Raw genomic sequence first — 26,418 nt, 5'->3', positions numbered from 1 at the left:
GTTATGTATTAGAGCTGAAAGCAAAATTAATTGACTAAGAAGACTAGACTAAGAAGTCTAATCTGTACACCTGAACACCTATCAAAGACTTTACACGTGACTTAACTTCATTATTACAGTACATCACGTAAGGATAGTACTGAAGAAAACTGAAGCCATATCATAAATGGCCCTACTCACCTGGAACTCGCAACCTGTCAGCGCCCACCACAACCTCCTGGTCGTCAGCAGAGAACAGCAGCTTCCCACTGTTGGATTTGACCTCCAGCAGCTTGCTACAGGCTTTAACTCCGCTGGATCCTGTCAGCCAAGACATACAGCATGCACTTGGATGAGGAACTGAACACATTCGCATGATTGGTTCCTGAAAATCAGGAGCTTGATCACGAGGGATCGTAACTTGACTCATAAAAACCAGGACATACAGAACACACTCAGAGAAAAGATGATAATTTCTCTAAATGCGCATGCCAATAGACTCGCGTGCTTGTTCTACCTTGGCTTGTGGTGTGTGAAAATATAACTTATGATTCTGAAAGTGTTTCATGTTATCTGGCAGAATTAATCCTCTGGGCAAAGGCCTGTTAGAAGAGATTCAGCACAAATGTCCTGTGAAACTGATTGTGGCATTTCATGTCAAGAGTGCTGGAGGGAAATGCCTGCTTATCCCCTCAGTTTTCTCACACAGCAATCAAGCGCAATATCTGAAATGCCACAGCACTGGAGATCCTGCTAAATGTTTGATCTGGGCTGTGGGGAGGAAAATATTGTTTGGTTCTGCTGTGCTGCAGGACTTAATACAATAATCATTAACAAAAAAAATACATCCTACAGCTACAGACCGTGAGAAATGGAGGTTGCAGATTTTCTCATTGCAAGTGTTCAGCTTTGTTTATGATCATGATCTGGCATCTGAAGACCTTTATGCTTTATCTGAGATGAACATCAAACCTACCTCACAAGCAAGTGCCCATATTTGTTTATGAAATTTTTTAAAGTCAGTCAGCGGCACATTATGAAGTCTATTCAGATGAAGAGAAGGAACAGAAAGAGAACATTTACCATTCACCCCTTCTGTTAACCATACTTTCAGATTTAATTCTGGAATTTAATTTTTTCAATTTTTTCTTTGTTTTTTTCCTGTGGTTTAACCCATTTAAAAAGCTGTCAGTCACATTCCATTTATGTGCCAGATATGTGAGAGCACAATGAAGCTTCTTTTGCAAACAATGCAGGCATAAAAATGAAAAATAAGGACTGTGTGATTTTTAGAAAGGTTATAATCCACTGGGGCTGCAGTGACAGGACCCGTGTTTCTTTAAGCCCTCTGTGTTTAAATGGGGCCATTCTCACATAGCGTCAGCACAGGCTATCTCCAGCTTCCATCACCCGCTCCGGGACGACACCGGATAGAATTGACTCTGTCACACACAATCTACTGCAGAGACGGGGGGAGCCGATAGCAATTACATTCCCAGCAGGAGCCAAGGCCAACACTGTGCAATTGGGCTGTCAGGGAACTTTATAAAGAGGATTACAGTATTCCTAGAACGTGTTTCGCCAACTCCACCTGCACCCTCCTCCTGCCCCAACCGCCCCCCCCTCCCCCCACGTGCTCTTTCAGCTGGGTGACAGCTGCATTCCATGTTCACTCCTGCGCCCTCGCTTCAGCTGTTACCCGGGACATTGGGTCAGTCCATGTTTATTCGGCATGGGGTTGAAAGCAGGTTTCAGTTTTCTCTACTGGAGATAGTCTCATGATCATCGCTGCTTAGATCCTGTCATTGGCTTATGGCCAGCAATACAACAGAGAGAGGTCCCTACATCATGACTACCCTAAGGAATACTCTCTACAGAATACTGCTGCAGCAAAGTGTTAAAACAAATGATAGATATGGAACAAAACACCCACAGTTCAAATGAGACATTTACATGTGAAGCAGTGTCCAGTTTATGCGACACCTTTTCGGTTTGGTTATACCATATTATTATTGATATCACACTTTTATTGTACTCCTCTGAAACATATGAATATTATGATAGGGAGTGTGAACGTGTGCAGTTTGTTTCTTGTATTTTATCCACCTTACCTGCCACCAGCTGAGTGACTGCCATATTTCTACCGTCTAGGATGTTGATGGACACGTTTCTTGAAGACTGGAGAAACAAAGGACTCCCCTGCCGAGACAAGATATTTTAACTGAGGAAATTAAATCACATGAAAATTAAACCACACATAAACAGGAGAAGAGTGATCATGAGTTAATACAAATACTTCAGATAGAGGAGAATTAGGGAATCAGGTAGCCTTCACGCTCTGGTTAACTTATTAGTTTAAAATAATGTGCTATGATAAAAGCCCTTTTTTGCATGAATCACATATAGCCCTGCTGAAGATTGTTGAAGATGGATTTTGTGTAAATGGAATGGTATTACAGTTTTTTCTTACTTTTAAATGTGCAGTGGTGTATGTATAGCAGCACAAAGAGACATCTTGACATCATTAATGGGGTGTATTCTGCACATTATCTGACATTATGCCTGTCCTAGAGGAAACTGCTCCATGCTCAATCTCTGCTTGTAGTGCTTAAACCCATGTACCAGGGACCATGCAGATTATTTATATGTCAATAAAAGTGGCAAGCAGGTCCTTGTGTCCACTGTAATCATACAGTGGACAGTACTGACTACCGTTCACATCTTTTTATCAAGGTCTATTGATATGAGTCATCACCAAAAGAATTCAAAATCCACCCCCTTCCACCACGTAATCTCAGCTTCTCTGAAAACTTGGGAGGGCTACAGTGTGTCTCTGATTGTGATGTCATCATCCAGATCTTCTGTGCCTGTACTTACAGGCCTGGACTGGATTTCTTTCGCGTAGAGGGGTTTCAGGAATTCGGAGTCCCCTTCCAGTTCCAACCCCTTCTGTGTAATTCTGAGGTGACCCATTCCATCCTGTGGGACAGAAAGTGTACATACAATCTGTTTATTCACATCTGATCATTGTGTTTCTACACATATTATTTCCCAAAAGGACCACAAGAATAAGAGTTTGAGTGGCTCACACAGTTCACTTTAAATAAACCATAGATCATCCACATAGGACACGGGCTATGTCCCAAACTGCATACTAGCATACAGTGCAAGACACTTGGCCATTTAATACATTCAAAAATGATAGTATGGACAGTGTAGTTTGCTGGAAAGTACTCAGATGTTGTAATACAATTTCCATCCCAGAATTCATTGCAAAAAAGGGGAAGTATTTGAATACTTGTGTATAGTCAGTATACAAGCAGCTGATCCTCTATTGCAGCTAATGTCAAAATACATTCATTTAGAGTTCTGACAAAGAAGTGTGTTCACAATTGATGCATACCTTGTACTTGTGCACTTACTGATGCAGACTAAAAGATTTAGTATAGAGAATGCCCTACACCGTACATAGGTATGCAGTATATAGTGTGCGATTTTGGACACAGCCTACAATCTACAATATCCACAAATACTCTGATTCTGACAGGTCTAACTTTTGAATATGCAGCTTCTCAATATCTGGCTATGCAAGCATGGCAGTCATATAATAAGAGAGAAACAAGTGTCTTCTCTTCTGCGAATGGAGTCCTACCGTTAGTGCTGTAGAAGTCAATGAGTCAAATCTCTTTATGTTTTGATACATGTTATCCAATATATCAAACTGAACCAATGAGAAGCGATGAGGATAGTCTTTTGCTTTTTCCTTTGATCATCCAGTTGAGGAGATTATTATCCAACGGAGCGGCCTGATATTCAAACATTTTTCTAACAACACTTTCTTCAAGGAGTTTTGTTATGCTCCATTAGGACTCTGTTGGGCCACCGGAACATGCATGCATGAAACCTGACCTGACAGGTTTGATGCATTAATTTATTCAGGCTGCAGTGCTTGAGGATAAGTAACAAAAACAATTAGCTAAATTCATGTGGGAGTGGGTGGGGTGTTTGACCGACAGAATTACAGATACTTATCCACATTGGTTAAAGCAGACTCAGATTAAATTGCAAAGTAACTTCATAAAAGTGATGCTTCATGGAATCGCAAACCAGTGGATTAACTGGACACTTGAACTGTACAACAAGGTAACTTGAGAAAAGAAACTCAGCAATTTAATCGTGCAGTTTTTTAAAAAAAATTTTTTATTTTACTTTTTTTTTATTTATTTCTGCTTAATTCAACTTGAAGCAAAGATGATTTTGTTTTAAGCAAACATTATTTTTGTTGCTTCCACCCCTCATGGCTGCAGGTCTCGGAAATGAATTCCATGGGTAAGAAATTCATATCCATCTGTGTACGTTGTGGGTATTCTTTGAAGTTACAAAAGGCTTTTCATCAGGCTTATTCCCGACTGTGGGTCCCGCGCTCCTCCAGTGCGAGTCTTTCCCTTCATCGCAATCAATTACGGCCGTCAATTTACATCACAGATGCAGAGATCAGTCGTCCGCTTCCCCAGCACTTCACATGAAGGCTACTCTCAGCCACTCAGCCAATACAGGACTCCTGATGCAATAATAAAGGACCCTGATCTTCTGCTTCTCTTTTTTGCTTGCTGTGATACATGATTCTGTCCAGGTTCTCTGGAGAATCAAATTCAGCCTCAACGCATGTGTTCCTGTATAAGATTTAATAACATTTTACATTTCGTAGGCACATCCTACGCCCAAAGTGTGATGTTCTGTCCTGTTGATGTGTCCCTGGTCACGGAGCAGCGTGGAGACTTGTGTGAGCTTTGGAGCTTTACAGCTGTGGAAAGACTTTCTTTGCACTTTCCTCCACTACGATAGAATTCACTTCATGTTCCACGGGACAAAATGAAGGACTACAAGAATCTGCACTTGACATGCCCTTTGGGGGGAGCTAAATATCTGTCTTTCTTGGCAAAGAGGAGCTCAGACATGTCACCCTATAGTCCAAGTGATAATCTCAGGGCCCGCAGCTGACAAGCCTTCCATGGTTCATTAGGAACACCGATCTTATCTGCTACAGGGACAAAAAAAGAACAAGACAACAATGTCTCCATGAGCACTGGAGGCTGGAGTTCCTGCTGTTTGCCCACTGTCATTGGCCAACTGTGCTATAATGGGGATAAGGGGGTCCTCCTGTGATACAGATCTATGTGTATCTGCCCAGACCGACAGAAACGGTGCCAGCAGATACCTGTGCCATTAACAGGACTAAAATAATCTGCACGTTAAAAACCTGGAGGCTACAGTAATGTACAAATGTCTAAATCTGAGTGAAATCCAGTTACCCTGAAGAGAGGATAACAAATTGGCCCAAAATACAATGAGTGAAGTAAAAATTGTTAAGGTAGACCTAAATTGCATTACAGAGGCATGCCAGCGGGACGTGTGGTTCAGACAAGGTGCTATTGTTTGGAGAGACAAGCGCTTGGGGCCACAGCAGTTATTAACAAGGTTAATTGGAGTAGAAATCAATAGCGCTGTCTCTGTTTCAATATTTGATGGCTCTGCAGAAATGAGAGAGTGTTTTTTTTTCCCAGCAGCAGTGGCTGTTGTGACAGACATGGCTACACCCCATATCGAAATCTTAACATGACAATGAATGATGAAACCATTTTATTACTAAATTACTCTTAACACCACAATCTCTGAAGATAGTTTTAACAAAAAGAGCATAGACCCACTGTTATGTGCCAAAAATAGAAATGCAACATTGCACAGTCTGGGATGGTGAAAACCCTCCAACAGGTGAAAAGGAACACTCTGAGACAGTATGAACACAAACTGAAATGGCCCTTTAACCTTCATATGTTAGTGCCTGTAGTGTGGTGCAGTGGGAAGAAGCAGGGCTCATGACCAAAGAGTTGCTGGTTCAATTCCCAGCAGGGGCACTGCAGTTGTACACTTGCACAAGGTACGTAACCCAGACTTACCTCAGTAGGAATCCAGCTGCATAAATGGATAACGTAAAACTGTAACCTGTGCATGTCAATCTGGATTACAGTGTCTGCTAAATGACAAAAATGTCATTTCATTCCCTTACCCTTGTAAAATTCTTCCTTCTATACAAATATTTAAAAAGCGAGAGAAAACTCAAATTATTTGTGAGGACACTGTAAATGTCTTCAGTTCTATCTAAGCCATTTCTTATCTTTCTTTAAACGGGAGCTTAACTCTGCTGATGATGATGCAGAGAAAATTCAAATCTGTTTAATAGATCACAGTAATAATGATTGTAGATGAGCTCACTAGTGGAGTGTGTGTGGGGGGAGGGTGCATTGTGAATTCAGCAGCTTTGTGGCTATTAGTTACCCTGTAAAAAGAATATCCAGCCCAGATTTAGAAAAACAGCCTCAGGACGTGTGAAACCATAACAAAGGTGTCATTTACCAGGAGAGCACTCACGGCATACATATAGCAAGCTTGGAAATGAAAAACAGAGTCAATATCACTAACGCTAAAGAAAATTGATTTGGTATTGGATCAAAAAATACTTGAGGAATGAATCTATACATTTGAGATCAAAAGCACCCATGCTTTTTCAGGTTTGAGAATGCCTGAGAGAAAAATGATGACTTTATATATTAGATATATCCTCCCCCCCCCCCCCTTCCATGGAAGTGCACTTTCACATCTAACTGTCCATTTTTATTACATACATTTTTTCTTGTTCTTGAAATGCTGTAGGGACATAGGAATGTGGTCACAACCTTTCTATATTTGACTTTAAGCTATAATGCTTAATAATTCTTAAAATTGGCCATAGTGTGTATATTTTGATTCAATACCTCACTGTTCGGAGTGGAGTAGAAGCAGTTGGCTCGCTATCAAAAATGCTGTTATGCAAATTACAGGAGACAATATGACTAAACCAGTGCCACTGGGCTTAATACATCAAGGACAGCACTGCAGTGTCCTCAAGTGACCTCAGGAGAGTGACCTACTGCAGCTCTAAGATTGCAACACAAATGTATATTTTTTGCAATAATGCCATTATATAAAATACTCTTGGCAGTCAGTCATTCAATTTTTTTAACAGAGTCCATTAATTTTTTCCCATTACAGTGCTGGTGAAATTCTGATAATGAGCTTGGTGGGACTGAAGTAGCTCCTTGGCAACAAAAGCTCATGCCCGTCTTTAACAGTGCACTCTGGGTAAAGGATGAAAGTATGACAGAACATTAGAGTGCTTAAATACAGTCTCTATGAGGGAGTAGAAACACATTAAGGTACATTGTAGTAAATTCTGATTTTTTAATTTATTTTTTGAAATAATTATAAACATTACATTATTGGCATTTAGCAGACACTCTTATTCAGAGCGAGTGACATAGGTTGCATTTTTTTTTACGTGTTACCCATTTATACAGCTGGATATTTGCTGAGGCAACTGTGGGTTAAGTACCTTGCCCAAGGGTACAAAAGCAGTGAATTGAACTGGCAACCTTTTGGTTAGGAGCTCTGCTCCCTACCAGTATGGTACACTGCCACCCCCTGGAAGGGCCCTTGGTGCATTGGGGATGTAAGGGACAGGTGCCCACTTCCATGGCACTTCAAGCTCCTGGGACTCATTCCTTGAGTCAAACAAACACACTGACACACTGCTGAATCAAGTTAGCCACCACTTCATCAGCGCAAGGTATTGATTGCTATCAAGACTGTACAGCGATGTCCCAAAATGTTATTACTGTTTAAAGTCATGCTTTTCCGCAGGCTCTCAGGGTCGTCCTCCAGTGATTGTGCTGTCTATTTGATTAATGGGCACTCTCGCAACTCTGAAGGCAGTATGCTCCTGTCAGGGGACGTTCAGTCTTTGCAGACATCCCTTTCAGGTCATTTACAATAATCACAATGTACCTGGCTATCAACATAGAGATTGAAATCATTATGTCTTTAAGTGATACCTGGATCCCTGAACAGCAGATTTGGACTGCTGTTACCATCAAACTGATGTTAGGTGATCCTATACAGTCTATGATTCCCCTGTATCCCAGTAGTTTTAGCGAAACATTTCCATTGTCTTTTATGTTATCAATTGAATTCTGCATTGCTTGTCTTTTGACATTTGGATAAACTCAGCATCCCTAAAATTATGGGATATTTTTATGGCTGAAGCCTTCCTAGCCAGAACGCCTACAAAAATTACATAAGAATAAGTCACATTCGATGTGACCAACAGCTCCCAAGCCATGACACTGAATACTGCAAAGGACATAAAAAAGATTTTTTATGTTATATATGTTATAATTTTTCCATGTTCAGATTCAGAATTAGTTTGTTTAATGCTTGCATAGCATCCTTCAGTCAACAGTTATAGTTAACTATGTATTAGCTACCATCAGTTAACTAAACATTGACTACCGATATTCATTCCCAGAATTGATTTAGTTCCCTCGGTCTATAGGGTATACAGTTGGATGTAAATGTTGGTCTTGGAAGGAATTTTTTTGTCCATTGCAAACATGGATTTTTCTTTTTTTACAATTTCATTTACTTCATTACACTGAAGTCCTACAACAGGAAGGGGAAAAAAACAAAGTGGCACACCTGTGATGTTTGTCATCCACGTGTTAGAAGTGGCATATTTTATATTTTACATAAAAAGGAGGAAACAGGTATGTCAGAACAGTGCTATGTATGGAAAATTTATTCATTCTTAAATTTTTTCATTTAATTTATTTAATGCACCAGTAAAAGTTTGCCTGAAGGCCATTAAAATGTGCAGCCACAGAAGTTAAGAACCTACAGGTAGCTAACTAGCTGTGCTGGTTTTTATTCAGATTGCTATCTAATGCTGGCTCATGTATTGTTCTCAAGTGAAACAGCTTGCTAGCTGTCAAAGGACGCTGTCAATCGACTCTCAACTCAAACACTTAAGATGAAATAAAAAGATCTCACATGGGGCCCTGAAAAAGCTGGAGTCAGTCCTGTTTGCAAGACAACATATTGCTTGTTTCTTTTACTGTGTAATTGTGTGTTTGCTGGCAATAAAGTATAAAGCAAGAAATATATATTTTGAAAAATAAAAGAACTGATGAACAGAAACTGTTATTGATCAAACAAAGCACAGTGGAGCAGCTGCCTTGGCCAATGTTGTGCAGGTAATGTAGCTGACAAAAACATTTGTCAAAAAAATGTCTTCATTAGGCGCTTGTAAGTTGATAAGCTGTGGCAAATCCTCTTATACTGTAGATGATGGCTCTTCAGTAGAGCACTGTGGAACTTGTAGCATATGAAATATCCATTGGATGCAGATCAATTTAGAGAATTTTTTTGGCATGCACCTCACTACAGCACTTCCCTTCAGAAGTGTGAGAGGGTGTTTTATGTAGCAAGTTTAATTCTCATTTATTCAAATATTCCAATTCCAATTTTTGGGTGATAAAGCAGAAAAAAACAGTCATGTCTGCTGAAAGGACACTATTCGTTGGATGGGACCTCCTTATACCGCTTAAGCATTAGCAATTTTGACACGTATGCCTGGCAAGTTGCATTTTTAAACATGTATGTTGGACAATATGGTATTAAGTCATACAGTTTTTGTACATGCAGCCACTGAAATACACAGCTTCTGTATTTCTTACAAAAGATCTGAAGCGGATCAAACCACTCAAATATTCACCAGGCAGAGGTGCTGGACTACTAAGCAGTCATGACCTGTTCTGCTTTTCTCTCTGTGCAACCTGCAAAAGGAGCACAACTCAATGTGCTGTAAAGGTAAAGAGAGGCCCTCTTTGTTCATATATTGTTCATACTGCAGGGATGACTGAGCCTCCCAGTGCTCTGAAAGTACAACATACATGGAACAGTGTCAATGCGAACGTTGTCTGTACAGGACTAACCATTTATCTGTACATGCAGTCAACAATAAACAGTGTTTTTTTTTTCCAAAATAAGATGACGCCTGGAAGGAGTTGGGGCAGATATAGTCAGTCATCAAAATAACGCAGGGTCAATTCAGTGATCTTTCTGTTCGAGAGTCTATAAAATCTCAGGGGTGCTGCAGCAATCCCTCTGTCAGAGGGTTATTAGATTTGAAAAGGGCTCCCAGGGCAAATTTTCTGTCAGTGGGCCATGAAAATAACGCAGGGCACTGTAGAGACCTCCAAGGACAGTGAGGTATGAGGTCATGATAAAGGCGCTGCGAAGTTCACAGAGGAAAAACAGGTAGCACCTTTATGGTTGAATACGGTTGCAGAAGATCATCTTAACAGCACTATGTTGGTAAACGTTCAGCTGTGTTCTGGATTTATGATGTGTGTTTGAAAAATCTGAAAAAGTAGATTGCAAATGTGAATGCTGAATTTGAATTTTCTTACATTTGACGTATATAAATAATTCTCTACAGCCGTGACATGCAGAGATTTGGATTTTTTTTAGCCCTTACTGAACACCCCTTGCACACAATCACACGCTTACTCAAATGCTCTTAAAAGAGCCTGCCTGGAGACTGAGAAGCATCTCTTTCAGTGCTAAGGCAGTATATCAGGCTGAAGCTTGGCGAGAGCTGCGGTGCTACCACCATGTTATTGATCGTGCTTTCAGTTACCAAAGAGGGTGAAAAAAAGGGGATCATTTTTTCAGCATTCCTCAGTTCCTGTTCCTAGAAGTCAAATGTAAAGGAAAAGTTTTACTTTTCAGACAGCTCCAAGCTGTGCAGAAGAACCATCAAAATGTTTTATTTCACTCTCTCCCCCTCTCCTTTTCTCTCTTTGCCTTTATGAAATTTTCTAGTTAAATTACTGGCAAGACAAAGGCATTTGTGATGCCAATGTATGTGTTGTACGTGCCAAACGACATAAAAAATTGCAATGCTACATCACGAGAATACTAGATGAACTTCGTACTACTACTAGTTGGATAAGTCTGTTAAATGAATAAATTTAAATGTGAGAATATGGTATTGGAAAGTAATTTTCAGTTATTCATACATAAATTAAATATTAAAAAAAAAAATAACTGAAGAAACAGACCTCACTCTCTCTGAGGCTGGAGGGTCACTTTCCCATAGACAGTATTGAAGGGAAGGGTTTGTGAAATGGGTGCCTGACAGCCTTGGACACAGCCAGATTGAAGGGACAGATAGATGGAACAAGGAGGGCAATGCAGATTACTGTGCACACCCTCACTGGGTACAAAGCTTGGGATTGGCAGTGGAGGACATGGCATGAGTAACTGAATGCAAGTGGCATTTTGCTCTGTCTGCAAACCAGGAGAGTTTTTGGTGAAACTTGTGGTATGACTGTTTATTAATCACTACAAACACTGCAGGTGACAGCATCATCCTTTAAATTGTACAACACGGCAGCGAAAACATAATTGGTAACATGATGTTACATGGTATTTAACTGCCTGATGAAAGAGCTGATCAAGTGTTTATTCTGACAGAGGATGTTCTGATCTTTAATCTATGAATTTGTATGTGTGTTTACATAAGGTGAGGGTGGCAGGTTGTTGCTTATTGTTTCTTGGTTTTGCAGTAGCTAAACTGTGTGATGGAACATTTTGCTGAAATTTTGAATAGTGTAATGACTCTCTCTCTCTCTCTCTCTCTCTCTCTCTCTCTCTATCTGTCTGTCTGTCTCTCTCTCTCTCTCTCTCTCTCTGTCTAACTCCGTACTTTCTCCCTTTCTCATTCAGACCTCTTTGATGTACAGGAGATTTCCCTGTTCACTTTTATGTACCAGTTTGTTCCAGATGACTGAGCTCTGATCTTTTCCTCTCTGTCCTTTCTCCATCCTTTTTCTGACAGTGCTTCAGACCTGGAAATGCCAGGCTGGTGTTGCTCTGATTCTGGAGAAATGTCATGTCATTCTCTCTGATCTAACTATGGTCAGGGTGAGAGATGCGTGACTTTCCCTTCCTTTTCTGCTTCCTCAGAAATGGAGTGTTTTTTTTTTGTTATTATTTTTTTTTTTTTCAAATATTACTGACCCGCATGACCATTCTCTCACTTTCCTTAATTGATAAATGTGAATTCATTAGTTAGGGCCACAGACAGAACCAAAGAACCTCAGACAGAGGCTGTGGCACAATCCTTCACAGTCAAACATTTAGCCAATAAATGACTTCTTTTCAAGTCATTTTACAGACTTCTCACTCCCAATCTGCAGTAAGACATTTGCACTTTAGCGGAGGTGTTGATTGGAACCAGCTGAGTCAGTGTTGAAGTGGTCTTTAATCAGTGTTAAACACATGAGTTGTATATTGATTTAGGACAGGGCTATTTGGCAGCGCCATCAAGAAATCTATCAGCCCAGTGCTTTTGTACAGGATAAAGAGGTGTAGTGCTATGGGGTGCTGAGTGAAAAGCATAACGGGGAAAAATTCCTGTGTGTTTTTCACCCAGATATTGCCTAAATCTGAAGTTTCTCTTTGTCACGTTTAGGCAAAAACTAAAATGTTTTTTTTTTTTTCTCAGATGTAAGTAGCATTCCAGAAAATTCTTTTTTATACATAAATAAAAAAATGTATGCATACCTTATCTTGCTGAGATAACTGCAATTTCTGAACTACATGAGAGACAAATACTATTCAAAGAGACACAGCTTACCTTCTGAAAACTATAAATTTATAAAAATAACTATTTTTGTCCCCAGCATAGATTAGGGAATCATTATAGCTTGCTAGAAACACTCTCAGCAAGACCTCCACTTCTAATATGACTCCTTGGTGTGAGTCTCTGTCTCCTGAATGCTGTCATCTCACTGTGTTTTCTTATTTTTGGAATTTCTTTTTGCTCATCAGTTTGGGCACTATTATTGGTGTTTGCAGCTAAATAGTGTGTGCATAACACTAAGCCATTTTTTCTCATCATATGAGAAATATTTATTTTTGAATTACAAATTTAAGATTTCAAAAAATTTTAAAAATCACATGCATTTTGAGGTTTGTGTTGTGTGAATCTAATGATGTGTTTAAAATTATTTTAAACTTGAGAAAAAAAACAGATTTAGCATAAATCCAACAAAAACTGCTGTAAATTGTAAATCTTGTCAAATTTTTTGTTGTTGCTAGTGCCCCATATTATGCTAGAGTAAGTCCCAGCTACGTTGCTAACATTGGGGGAATGTGTGCACCGTAGTGTTAACATCTTATGTGATGCTCCTTTCACACAGGCATTATATTTCCTTATTGTTGTATTACTATGGCGTAGAACCTGAGTTGGCTATATGGCTCCAATTTAAAAATAATTTTCGGGGACATTAGGTTGAGAATGTGTTGCTAATGTTCCTTTTTTGGCGAGAGTACAGCTCTGTCCTGTCTATGACATCAGTGCCTCTTGTGCTTACAGGCCTCTCACCAAATTTTGGCAGCCTTAGCATGGATTTCAGGGTTAATATGATTGAAATATCAAGCAGTGTCTGACAGGATCTGACAGAACCTGACTGGCAGTAATTACTCTGCCATTTGCTGTGTGTCTGGTTCTCCTTAACACTGAATATTTGCCTGTGCCCAATGACCTTCCTCCTCCTCTTCCTCCACCTCCACATCCCTGTTAGCCCAAGCACTAGCTATTTAACTGTACCATTAAGTACATCAACTGGCTAAAAACTGTTTTTTGGAATACAGATGAAACCAAATCGGAAACATTTTTCACTATGAAGACATTTCTTCCTAAATCAAGTAAAAAAAAAAAAAAAACTTTTGTTATTCAGAGGGGGATGTCCCAGTGACTGATGTCCACTTCTGTTCACATCAGGCATTTGCTCTGATTTGCCATCTGCTGAATGAGGCTGGCGTACAGTTGGGAGAATGGAGGTGGCTAGGGTGACAGACTTGATGGAGGTTGCAGGTTTGAAACAGAGGCATGGCACAGCTGTGGAACTGTTGTGCACCGTACAATAAACTGCTTTAGTATGTATCAATGTACAGTATCTGCAGTAAGCACTGTAATATGTCCGTGAATGCAGGCCCTTTTTAACCAAATGAATGATGTTAAAATAATAGTCACAGGGATGGTAGCCTATTTCGTAGCCATTTCAACATGGTGATTGTAAGGTGTGCTAGTATTGTATATGAGTGGCCGGTTCTTGTGACCCTAAAGAAGAGCTTCACTCTGCTTCCCCAGCACCACTGCTGCCAGCACCTACTTTTATTCCTGTCTGTACACCTGTTCCCTATATTGTCATTATTCAAATATGCTGAGGTCTCCAATTTCTTCTCTCTAAGCGAGCTGAAACCTTGACATACTGTATCGGATTTTAAGACTCCATTTGCCATTTGTTTGATGTAAGATGAATACTTTGTGGTGATGAGAGTGTGCATTAAGTCCTTTAATATCATCTAATTACCCCTGATTAAAGAAATAGCTATGTGTGACCTTTGCCTATCATCGGAACATTTTTTAGATCATTTTCTGATGCTGTGCTTTAATAAAAGATATCAGATGGGTATAGTCTGTCAGCAAAGAGGAAAACTGGTGAAGTCGTTCTTTCAATCACTTGTAATCTTGTGCACTGTAGATCTCTCACAGCTAATTAAGAATAAAATAATGACTTGTGCGGCTTCAGAGCAAAGAAAGTTTCAACATCAAATTCTGTCCAGCTTATAACTATATTCATAAAGATGGAAAATGCAGTACTGATGACCAGAGGGCCAGGAGGACTTGACCACGGTGCAACACAGAGGCCGTGAAACAAACACAGAGGTAGTGTAACAAACAGCCACCAGTACTTTAATGGTCTATTCAAAACACGCTGGGCTGTCAGGGAAATCTCTATTGGTGGGATCTTTCCTCCCAGACATATTAAACAGGTCCAACCTCTGGTTAATGAAATATGACATTCAATATGATTTCTAGTCTATCAGAAAACAAGAGCTCTTTCTGCTGCCCTCCCTAACCTTACCTGGAATAAAAAAGCAAGGAAATAATAAAAGTAACTGTAGCAATATACCACTCATTATAGAAAACTTCCAACAACACCTGTGAAAAATGAAACAAGAAACAAACTATCACAGATTTGGTGATAAGGAGGTGAGACAGGTAGCAAAGACAAGTGGCAGTTCAGTGGGTGGGAGGAAAGGGGTATGAATGAATGAGGAAGGAGATACAGGCACTCATGTGGTGACTTTAATGTATGATGCATTGGTGGAAGTGTATTAGTCTAATAATTCAACTTTAAGTGACTTCATACAGTTCTGTGAGTCTCTTTGTGAGTATACCAGAATCAGTGTCTCCTGCACTCTATATGGAACACTGTGCGTGCACTGCAAATAAGGCCATGCCCAGCCTCGAGATTTAAAAATAAAAAAAAAACACACAAAACTATCTCTTCATATAAATATATAAAGAGGGGGCTGAAATGAATGCTGTGGACAGACTGAGATATTAAAATGCCATGAGTAGCACTTGATGGACCATACCGTAGACTCTCCTCTTATTCATTTATTTTTCATATTAAACCCCGGTGTGCAAAGTCAACTTGTTCTCATATTTTATTCATGGGGACATTGTGCCGTCGGCCCAACTCCAAATCGTGCTCATCACAGGTGCTATGGATTACAGAGGAGTATAGAGGCTGAATATCAATCTGACGGGAACCTTTATGCTCCAGAACCATATGGCAGAGCTGCGAGATGCACAATATGCTGGTAATGGGAGATTTACAACACTCCACTGGTGGAAGATGTACAACATGCCAGTAGAGGGGAAATATAAAATAACGCAATGGCAGATTCTGCATCGGGTCTGCTTTTGCATTCTGCCATTTCAGTGCTGGCTTGGTGTATTTAAATAACCTTTGCACGAGAGAAATCTTCAAATCCATCAGGTAGTTAAATGTTTTTTAATGGTGAGCACTGGTGAGCATAATCAGCAAACCTGTTCACATTCATTATGCAAATACAGAATATATCATATAGAGTTGGGAAAAGGACAAGCAATTCAGTTGCACTGACTTCAAAGCAAAACCTCTATAACCCTTCTGAAACACAAAACCATTTCAGAAGCTATGATCCTGCCTCTATCACTTGCATTTTAATATTGGGCCAGTTCTGTTCCAGAATTTTTACAGTGTTTCATTGAATGTTTGTACGTGTGTAACACATTAATGTGACCGTAGAGTGCATCTTATCAATGTTCATCTCTTTCTGAGGTATCTGTCTTATAGATACATGGGTGTACTGGGTATCTGTGAGACAAGAATACTAAGCGCAGTTTGAAATTCAGCATAAACACAGAGCTGGGAGCTCTCCCAGCCTGTTACAATGCGTGGATATTGTGGTGGGTGATTGTGGGGAGACTTGTAAGTATTGCCGACAGCTGTGAAATCTGTTGTGAACAAGCTCGGGCTGTAGATGAGCAAACTGCCTTTAGCAGCCTAAACTTGCCACAGAATGCGATCAGAGAGGTGAGATGCAGGTGCAGCCACAGTTTACCCAAATTACTCTCCCTTTCAACAAGTTGCCCTTGTGACTGCACTATAAGCATAGCGTCAAGCAGCCACAACACACAGCTCTTGTAACTTTCCTTTGAGTGGAACACTGTGAGGTTCAAATGAATGATACAGGCACTGCGAGGCCAAATTAATGTCGTCTTTTATGTCACAGCGTCCATCAAGTGATTGTAAAACAGGTATATGTGAATCTGCTCCTTTGACGATCCCTAAAGAGGCCATCTGTTTGCATCACTTTACTGTTAAAATCTGCTCTGTGGCGTGAGCAGGACTGCAGGTGCGAGCTGCATAGTCTGGGTCACATGGTGCAGGTAATATCACACAGGTCATGCGATGTGAGTCACGCACTTTACTCAAAGCACTTACTATGGTGAAGTTCATGACTTTGAGGATCCAGATGGTGAGAGCGAGGTTGATCAGGATTAGAACCATTAACAGGAGAAGGAAGAAGTAGAGGCAGCGCTTTCTCCATCCATAAATCCCCACTTTGTAGATATGTGGTTTCTCAGAGGTCTGGACATCGTTTCTCTGAGCGTACTGTTCTTGGGTCATCTGGAACACACACGAGAAGAAAACATGGTGCTGATGCAGAGCTTGTCTTTGGCCTTTTTCCCCTATAAATTTAACTCATGACCTATACCCCCAAAACATGCTTGGGTTGATGGAAAGGTGGTTGGAAATCAACGTGATCGCTTGTCTCAAATTGTCTTCATGCACAGTTGCCTCCCAATTTGCCTTGAAATTGTTAGTGTTGATCATTGTATGCAACTGGATGTTTGATCTGAAGCAAAGTAAAACATTGTGCTCTTTAATGAACTAAATAATTGTGTAATTTAGAGGAAATTACACTTTACTGCCTACAGTATGCAGTCTATAACCTACAAACGACATACTTACCACAATTCAGCACCATCCCAAATGAGAATATAGTAGATATTACAGCTATTATCTTAATTTAGCTTTCAGATGGAATGCATTATATGAAAATTAAAATATTTAATTTTTCATTTTATGCATAAAGTAACCTAAATTAAAAAGAAAGTATCTTAAATTAAAGTATTAATAAAGAAAGAAATCTATACCTTGGGCACCTGTGAAAAGCTAAGGGACACAGTCATGGTCCTCTGTGAGAAGGTAAGAGCATGCCCCCAACCTCCTTCCCCATCATGTCCTTCAACTCACTGAATCATAGGAACAAATTCCCACTATGACGACTATAAAGGGACAGTTATCTGAGGTAGGGTGCAACCCACCTACCAATAAAATGCATGTGCAGATGGATCTGTCTTCTCCCGACACACCATGCAAACAAATAAAACTCTGTGTCACCGCAGTGGTGGACGTTGGCTGATGACATCCTTCTCCAAGACCCCGTAGAGCCGCCATACATCACAGCTGTCCCTAATCCCCACACCATTACAGGAAGAGCAAATGTCACCCCCAGACAGACGGGCAGTAAAGTGAACATCCACTAGCAGCTCCCCCCCCCCCCCACCCCACCCTCTCCTACACAGCGCACTGGTCCTGGGTCACCTTGAATAAGGGGCTTTGATGAGTGAATACAAAATGATAACCATGAAAATAAATTATTGTCATATCCCTACAGCTATTCATTTATCTGCCGATTCTGCCCAACTACAGTATGCACACACATTTTTCACGTTACAGAGGACTATTTCAGCAGGAGGAGAACATAGGGGAAAAAAGGCATAACTGGAAGAGTAAAAATCTGAGTTCTGGCCTTTTTCACACACTGTTCCGTGTGTGTCTAAAAAACCACCCGTGATCACAGTTTGGAGCAAAGCGAGCTCTGTGTTTGATCAGGAGTGACCCAAGGAGAGCACCGCAAGACATGCTGAGGTCTTGCAGGAGTATCACAGGGAAAAAAAAAATCTCCTCTTTTACAGCACAGCTCTTTAGGGAAAATTGACTATTGCTCTGTTTGGTCTTTTGCAAAGGGCAAGAACTGTGTCTGAATCAGAGAGCTCACTGACACAGACTGTTACTGCAGGGGGCTGGCCAGCAAGCTCCCACACACATTGCTTCCTATTGCATATGTCCCTGTGTTTTCAGGTTTAATCCAGGCTCTGAGCAGGGAGATGCTGTGTGAAGGGAGTTCTAATATGTTGACTTCTCACTTTTGCACAGATGCATTTGGTTTTGACAGGCAGGAGACTACCTGAGTGATTAGATTAATCCTTTATCTTACCTTAAACTGGTTTCTGACTGAGCGTTCAGCTGCATGTTTCAGCATGATTGAATATGTTGATTCTAATGAAATTAAAAAACAACAGACTCCAAGCTGAACATTTTTCACTAGCATTTGCTAGCGGTGGTCCGTTCGGCAAGCGTACAGCCTAGACTGGAGGCACTTTGTCAGGAGAGCAAATGAAATGATTTAGCAGCCGAATGAGCTCAGCCATTTGGCCTGGAACAGGCCTGTGGAATGACTGTTCACATTACTTACTCTCAGCTAAAACCATACTCCGTGCGTATTATTATCAAACAAAGCAATTACACTTTTATTACTTTACAACTGCACTTTGTGGCACCCTCTCAGTTAGACTGCTTACGCCTCAGTAAATCTGAATGCTGATTCAATGCATTTCACTTGCTTTTCATGAATTTCATATGCCATCCATATCATTTATAATTACATTTATTTGTTAATTTGTATTTATATTTGGAGCTAGTTAATGGATTAAAAAAAGATTTAATAGCTTTCAAGCTCTCTCCTTTTGAGACACACTGAGAAAGAGATTGACTGATTCAAGAACAAGCAAGGGATCCTCCTCAGTAATGTCATTGTGAGACCACAGATGTGGGTTTTTATGACCAAAGAAATGATGAGGCCAGGTCAGCCACAGTTACAGCCCATTTTACAGTCCCTGTTTAGGACCCAGTCCTTTGAGCTGCTACTCCATGCCAAGCGTTTCAGTAGTATCAAGGTTAAAACAGCTTGTTATTCAAAAAATCACTTACTCCGAAGTTGCTCAATGTATGCTGGGGTGGCTGAGGTGACATCCTCCTTCAGCTAAGGTTTCATAATGGACTTTTTTGACAAGCTTGAGTAAGATAAGTAAGAATGTACTGTTCAGACAGTCAAGGTTAACACTGTCAGCAGTGTGACTCACAGTACACTGTCTGTCTCGAAACTCTATTGTGGTTCTATGTGGAGACTAGCAGTAATAAGCAGAAAGAACACAGCAAAGCCCTGGAAGCAACCTAACACCCAGAGTGATTAACTCGAGAATGAAGCATTTGCAGTCTGCATCCCACTGATGAAGGCACTGGACAGACAATAATGACCCACATCAACATATTAAAACTAAGCCCCTGTGGAGTCTTGATAGCACAGGCAGAGTAGGTGGTTTTGAGAGTGAAGCGGGATGGTTAGACGGATGTAAAAGATGGTGATCAGTCACATGCTTCAGTCTGTGCGCTGTTGTTCTCGAGAGGGACACAGATAACATATTATCTTCCTTACAACACGGTCAATTTCTCCTGCGATGAAATATTCTCCGTCTGGCACACACCTTAATGGAGGGATTTGAGTCTCAGAACATGGAGGCCAAGACTCAAACCTTCAAACGTACAGCAACACATTTCAAAACAAACTTACTGCAATTTAGGGATATAACACATTTCCTGACTCATCTACTAATGAGGCACTGAATCCTTTTTAAAAGGTAAAGCCTATTCAAATGCCAACTTGTTTTAATAGTGAGCACTTGATTTGATGAGGTTTCTTAAAACTACTGGACATTTTAAATTTGTTATGTGAGTTTTTTTTTTAATAATAATTCTGAACTCCATTGGAACAATGTATCCTGTCATAGTGTGAAAAACACGTCATCCTTAACATTCTTTTTAAGTGGAAATAGTGTTCATGTGGTGACAGCCTGTGACTCAAACTGTCCTCATTAATACACAGAGAGGAGGGATAAACATTAGCAATTTGCAGTTGCCTGGACACCCAGAAGAGAGAGTCAAACACCAAAAAAAGAAAAAAGTTGCCCCAGCCACACACAAAAGTGAATTTAACTTGTATAGACATATCTGCGGCAGTTATTATTATTATTATTATTAATAATAATAATAATAATAATAATAATAATAATACTAGTAGTAGTGGGAGTAGTAGTACAATGTAGCTTAACATAGCTTTTGGTTCACAGAACAATGCGGCTGAGCTCTAGTATCTCAGCATCTCACTTCTGCGGAGACAGAGGAGACAGAGGTAGACAGGGTGAGCTCCAGGTGTACCTGATCAGCCATAAATGCCACTGTGACCTTATCCACTGTAGTCTGTGGCCCACTGCTCCTGTGGTCTCATTTAACGACACAGCTCTCCACTTTTTATGACACCCCTGTCTTTCCATCATCATGTCCTGCCCATGGGTGGCTAATATGCCTCACTAACCTTTATAGATTTTGTCGAGGCATATCTACTAATTCTACCATTTAACTACAAACACAAACCTGCAATAAATACACACAGGGTGAGGTGCATTCAGCTCCCATCCACACTTTATGGCCTGGTTATCTGTCTTTGGAAGAAAGAAAGAGTTCTTCTGTGGTGGCTTGTGTGATCACTTTGTACATGCCCCAAACCTCCAGCCCTGACCTCGAACATCTCAAAGAGCTATTCCTTATTTATAGAAATGTGCATCCCAGAAGGACTCTATAACTTTGAACCTGAGGGGAGCCCCCTGGCCTTCATCGTAGGAACTACAAAGCAGGGAATACCGTATCCTTCACTGACCCATTTTCCAACATCAAGACGTTTGACTTTCAGGCCTTTCTAAAAGACTGCACTCAAAGCTGTCATTTAACAATGTCCTCCGCTTCAAGTGCGTCAGCGTACTGTAGTGAAAACACTTTCATTGCCTCGGGGAAAAGGAATGATGAAACAACAAGAAAAAAAGTATAAAAACCTAGAAGTTAAACTTGCCTACGACATGAAATATGTGGCTCCTTTAGCAGAGATCCAATGCTCAGTATGACGTTTTTTTCCCCCTAGAACAAACTGTAGCCTTCACCAGCGTCAAATCACTGCAAAAAAAAAAATTGAATTCTAAATATTAACACCCTCTCCTTTTCTTTTTCCACACACTACTAAAGCCATGCCTCTCGTAGGATTGAAGATGCTGGCAAAGACTGATGAGGTTATATCTGCTGCTCTTGCTCAATGCGCTAAGCAAGCTAACACATGATTTGTCTGACAGGCCTGAGAAGACCGAGGGCCAGATTTACTGAAGTGATAGCCGCAATGCAAACATTTGAGTGCTCAGTGCTTTTTCAGTCAGCGTGCAGTTAATTCACTAAAATTAGTTCGGTAAAGCGGGTAGTTAGGCCATCACTCCAAAGAAACGCTTCATAGTCCATGTTACGGGTACATGCATCAAAGAACACAATGGACAGCATGGTACCCGGTTCATGACAACACATTGGAACACATGAGGGTAATGAGAAAACCACAGCTTCTTAAAACAGCCAACTAATGCCATATGAGAGCAGAAGTTCAACCACAAGATAAAGTCAGGGTGCTTCAAGAAAGGAACAGCAGAAGACATGACGATGGCACAGCCATCAAAGGCACACAGATGAAGAAATAAAAAAGTAGTTACACATAGTTAATTTTATAATGAAGGCTTAGATTACAATGCTGAAAAGCAGTATAATTGAGCTGCTACTGTCAGGATGAGTCAAAGACAAATGCCACGTACTTTAAGCCAACCTCAGAGTAGATGTTATTCAGACCATACCTATTTACATTTCAGGTGCCATAAATCATCATTCAATTCATGTTTTCAGTCATGGACCTGCCTGAATGTATACAATATTTTGCATAGTATATTAGAGTGTTCTTTTGATTAACATTGTATAATTTGTCCTTTTAATCCCCATGGACTTGAACTGTAGAGTGACTTAGCCTTATCCTATGGCCACGATTGTAAAATATTTTAAGCTTATCCTATAAATTCATGTGGTTCAGTATATTAGACTTTCATGTGAGGATGTTTTTTTTTTTTTTTTGCATGGATTGACATTCATCTCTGTAAATCAATCCCCACAGCGAGCCGTCTGTTTCCCTGCCTATGGCATTGGCTTGTACCTGCTGTAATTCAGTTAAATTCCCCCTGAAATCCTCAGCTGTGACGGCTTTCTGCCAATTTGATATTGAAATCCATCGCAAACAGGCCATTGGAGATGACTCCGCTGTTTTGACACCCCAGCTGAGCGGGGCATGACGTGTCTGGCGGATCGATATAGGTGTGGTCTGAACCTGCGAACTGATCAATTCGCATTTATCTGTAAGGAGCTTGCGCTTGTGCTGTCTACATCGTAGCGCTGAGACCATCTGCTTGAGTGCGAAGTCCAGCCAGAATGTGGAGCTTTAATAGCCGCGCTGAGAGACAGATCAATGGCAGCTTTGCTGTGTGAATGTTAATGAGAGCCATTAAACTTCCTGGATTCTATTTTTACACGCCTTGAGGAGTGGACAGTCTGCAGTATATCAGAGATGCTGTGAAATATGACAGGACGGAGGACTACAATGACAGTGAATCCTGCAGGGCTCCTGTCATTGTGAAAGTGGGTCTCAGTAATCTATAGTACTCCCATCATTTGTAACAGTGACTCACAGTGCTCTGTAGTACTCCTGTTGTCTGTAACAGTGGGTCATAGCTTTATAGCTCATGGAGTTTTGGCAAAGGGTAGATTATAATGCTCTTTAAAAAATACTTTAAGTCATTATAACAGAGAAGAACACTGCCAACTTGGATTGGCAACTTGTACAGTTATTAAAATTCATTCTCGCTCAACACATTTGCCGTGAAATACTCTGGGAGACTTTTGTACTGTATTGTACAAACAGTAACCAGTCAGCCCAGCTAAGCCTATGAGCATGTAGGTAATCCACTCCACCTCAGAAGCACATCTGTCTGAACTCACAATGATGAGACTTGACTTGTGACAAAGAGAAACATGTCAGGAATGGATGATGCATAGTCTTAGACAATGGTCACCTCGGGAGTGAATCTGTGATCCTGACAACAGTCTAAGGAGGTCACTGATCCATTGTATATGCAAACAAACACCTTCTGTCTGGACAGAAAAGCTCACAACAGCGCAGACAGAGACACAGTGCCATCGCTCAGTTGTATTCTTCTTAAAATGTTAGAAGGAATCACCTGTTAGAAAATGTACATAATGCTACTGATCATAATTCGACATAATGACAGAGGGAGAGGTTGAAAAGCTTAAAAAGATTCAGAAATATACAGCAGCAATCAGAGCCAAACAGTAGTCTGAGACACATAGTGTTATAGGCCCATCAACTCTGGAAAGCTGATACTACTGCAACTCTGAAGAACCAGGGCCCTCTGGCACCTCTGATATGGAATTATTCTGTTTTCTTTTATCACACCCTCAGCCCTCCTTTGAAATGCCCCTGTATACCGGATTACAGTGGTGTATCGAGCCAGCAAACACAGAAAGAGTGTTTGTGTGTGTGTGTGTGTGTGTGTGTGTGTGTGTGTGTGTGTGTGTGTGTGTGTGTGTGTGCGTGCATTGGACAGTTATGTGACAGCACAGTGGTTCTTTGACAATAGCCTTCCTCAGGACTTTCTCTCTGTTGGCCTCATTAGTCCCCGCAGCTACAGAGTCCCAGATCCTGCTCTCCGTTGGTCCGCAACTCAGCCAATCACAGCACTGCCTTACACTAATCACTCCTCATTGCTCTGCTACTCGGCCAATCACAGCGCCCTTCCCGCTGTTGCAGCACTGTGTCCAAGTTGTAAGGACACAGGGAGTTTAATGATGACCACGGCCCGTAATGCCCATCTGGGCTTGTCATTTCCCCTCCATGTCTTACCTCCGTCTCCTCTGCTGTGTTCCTTTTAGGAAAGGTTAATAACCCCCCTTGGTACGTCCAATCATTGAGTTCACCTGAGCACCTGCTGTGAAAACCGCTAAAGTCAGCAGGACCGCGTTTCCATAAAGAAGCCTCTCGCTGGTCCCAGTTCTCAAAACAACAAAACAAGACATACTCTTTGAAACACAGGTCCCCAAGCGCATACCATGTTACAATATAATATTTATACAGCTCTGCTTACCATTTATAATTTCTCTTGTTCTATTAAACTTATTTCCTTAAAGTTTATTAACAGACCTCATGCATATTGATGACTCTAACACTTTCATACACCCACGGGAAGGAGTTCTAAGAGTCTAACGGGGAAGCTGGCAGAAATAAACAGACTGCGGATCTTCCTGTCTTAAAGTGTACACCAATGCATAATGCTACTCAGAGCAGCAATGATGTTCGGAATCCCAGGGGAGTGGGATGGGAAACCTCTTCACACACAAAAAAAACCTCCAGCTGTCAAATCCCATCATTACTAACATAGTAAAGACGGAATGCCCATTTCTTTAAAAGGAAGATACATTTGAGGACTCGCTTCTGGAGAAGGGGAGAAGTAGGCTATTTTTAAAGGTTCTTAGTCATGATGAAAATTTGGGACCTACTAAAAATCCAAACTGAATTTTTTTAATTGATGACAAAAAGCTGTAGAAGATTTTTAATGAATGTTCCAAGCTGCAGTTGTTTTCCTTCAATGCACTGCAGCCGGCCACTATAATGAGGAGTAAAGAACTACATAGTACTCACCAAACTTATTTCTATTTACCATTCTTGTACATGATATTGACATATGTCCAAAGACTTCCAGTTTGATTTTTAGAGGGTTCTTTTAACCAAAAGTGTTTGTTAGCCTTTGGAGGACTGGGCCTTCAAGCATTTTTAACAATGTCTACATTTAAGGATGCACATAGTAGAGGGTAAAGGATGGGTCTGAAGATGTAATAAAATCGCTCAGTCAACCCATTGACTGGGTCAAAGTACAGTATGAGTTGAGAACTCCAGATATAATTCTTTATTTATTTATTTGAAAATATAAGTGATTTGAAAGAGACACTGCACATGATGATTTTTCTCATCAAGGTCAGTATTTCAGTTTTTATTGATTTTTTTTCAAATCACATCTCAAAGGGAATAGAATTTTAAAAATCATAATAAAACATTTATTCTTTATACATTCACATTAATATTTTTTCCAGATGTGGACAGGCTACTAGACTTGTGCACTTGGCATGGAATGTCCCTACTCCTGGTCAAAGCTGAGACAAAACTTTCCTTGGAGAGATGTCACCTTCTCAGTGGATCTTGATTGGCAGCTTTAATGAATTTTTATCATATTTCACTTCTGATAGAGTTGCAGTGCTTGTAGTTTCTCCATGTGGGCAGTTATGCTGAAAATATGCTGGGAGTCAGAGTTCTCCAGCTGTTCTCTAACTCTGATGGAGACAGAGGTCTGTGTGGGTTTAAATGAGACTGATTCCACAGGAAAGAGCAGTGAGGATGAAGACCTTGGGGGGTGGGTGGGGGGGTAAGAGGTCATTGATGACTGATTTAAGATGAGACCATAAGCCATGTATTATATGTCTTATTATGATTAAAACAGTTCTTAAATTCAGCAGAATCAGAAGCCTGCATACACACAGTGCCTTGTGGACCAGGGTAGGGTAACACTGGTCTTATACCTTCATGTATTAATTCTACAGGAGATTATGATCCGACGGTACTAACCTGATTGATCTAATGACAAGATTACCAAAATAATTACTTTAATTTGAAGCTTAATCCTAAAATAAGTTATGAATTATCATACATCTGAATGTGTCACTTGTGAATCATCCTCATATTTAAAGTCTCCAAATGTGTGGTAAGTGAGGTGGTAAGCATAAGTGAGGAGATGGGTGGCCAAATGCAAGATCTTCCACCTTGAGATACATGTCACAGTGCAAGAACAACTAGACGTCAGTTGCCAGAACTGCGGAAATCCATCCACCAGCCAGTTACTCTCCACTGTGCAGTTTCTGCCAAGTTCCCCTGCACGAAAATGTATAGTCATGTCCTAAAAAGTACAGTATACTTGAACACCACAGTCCCCAC

At 40.6% G+C, this 26,418-nt stretch overlaps 1 protein-coding gene across 1 annotated transcript in view; it reads right to left on the bottom strand.

The window, feature by feature from the left end:
* Positions 1-26,418, bottom strand: part of LOC118791483 (delta-sarcoglycan-like) — an 81,385-nt gene that overhangs the window by 12,743 nt on the left and 42,224 nt on the right. The window contains exons 2-5 of the mRNA XM_036548852.1: positions 16,767-16,952; positions 2,857-2,958; positions 2,091-2,178; positions 181-300 (exon numbers count right to left, since the gene is read on the bottom strand). Coding sequence (XP_036404745.1) covers positions 181-300; positions 2,091-2,178; positions 2,857-2,958; positions 16,767-16,952 — 496 coding nt within the window. The remainder of the gene's footprint in view (positions 1-180; positions 301-2,090; positions 2,179-2,856; positions 2,959-16,766; positions 16,953-26,418) is intronic.

The sequence above is a fragment of the Megalops cyprinoides genome, chromosome 16 (assembly GCF_013368585.1).
Source record: "Megalops cyprinoides isolate fMegCyp1 chromosome 16, fMegCyp1.pri, whole genome shotgun sequence".
Lineage (NCBI taxonomy): Eukaryota > Metazoa > Chordata > Actinopteri > Elopiformes > Megalopidae > Megalops > Megalops cyprinoides.
The sequence above is the reverse complement of the archived record's forward strand: the minus strand, read 5'-3'. Positions and strand labels throughout refer to the sequence as shown.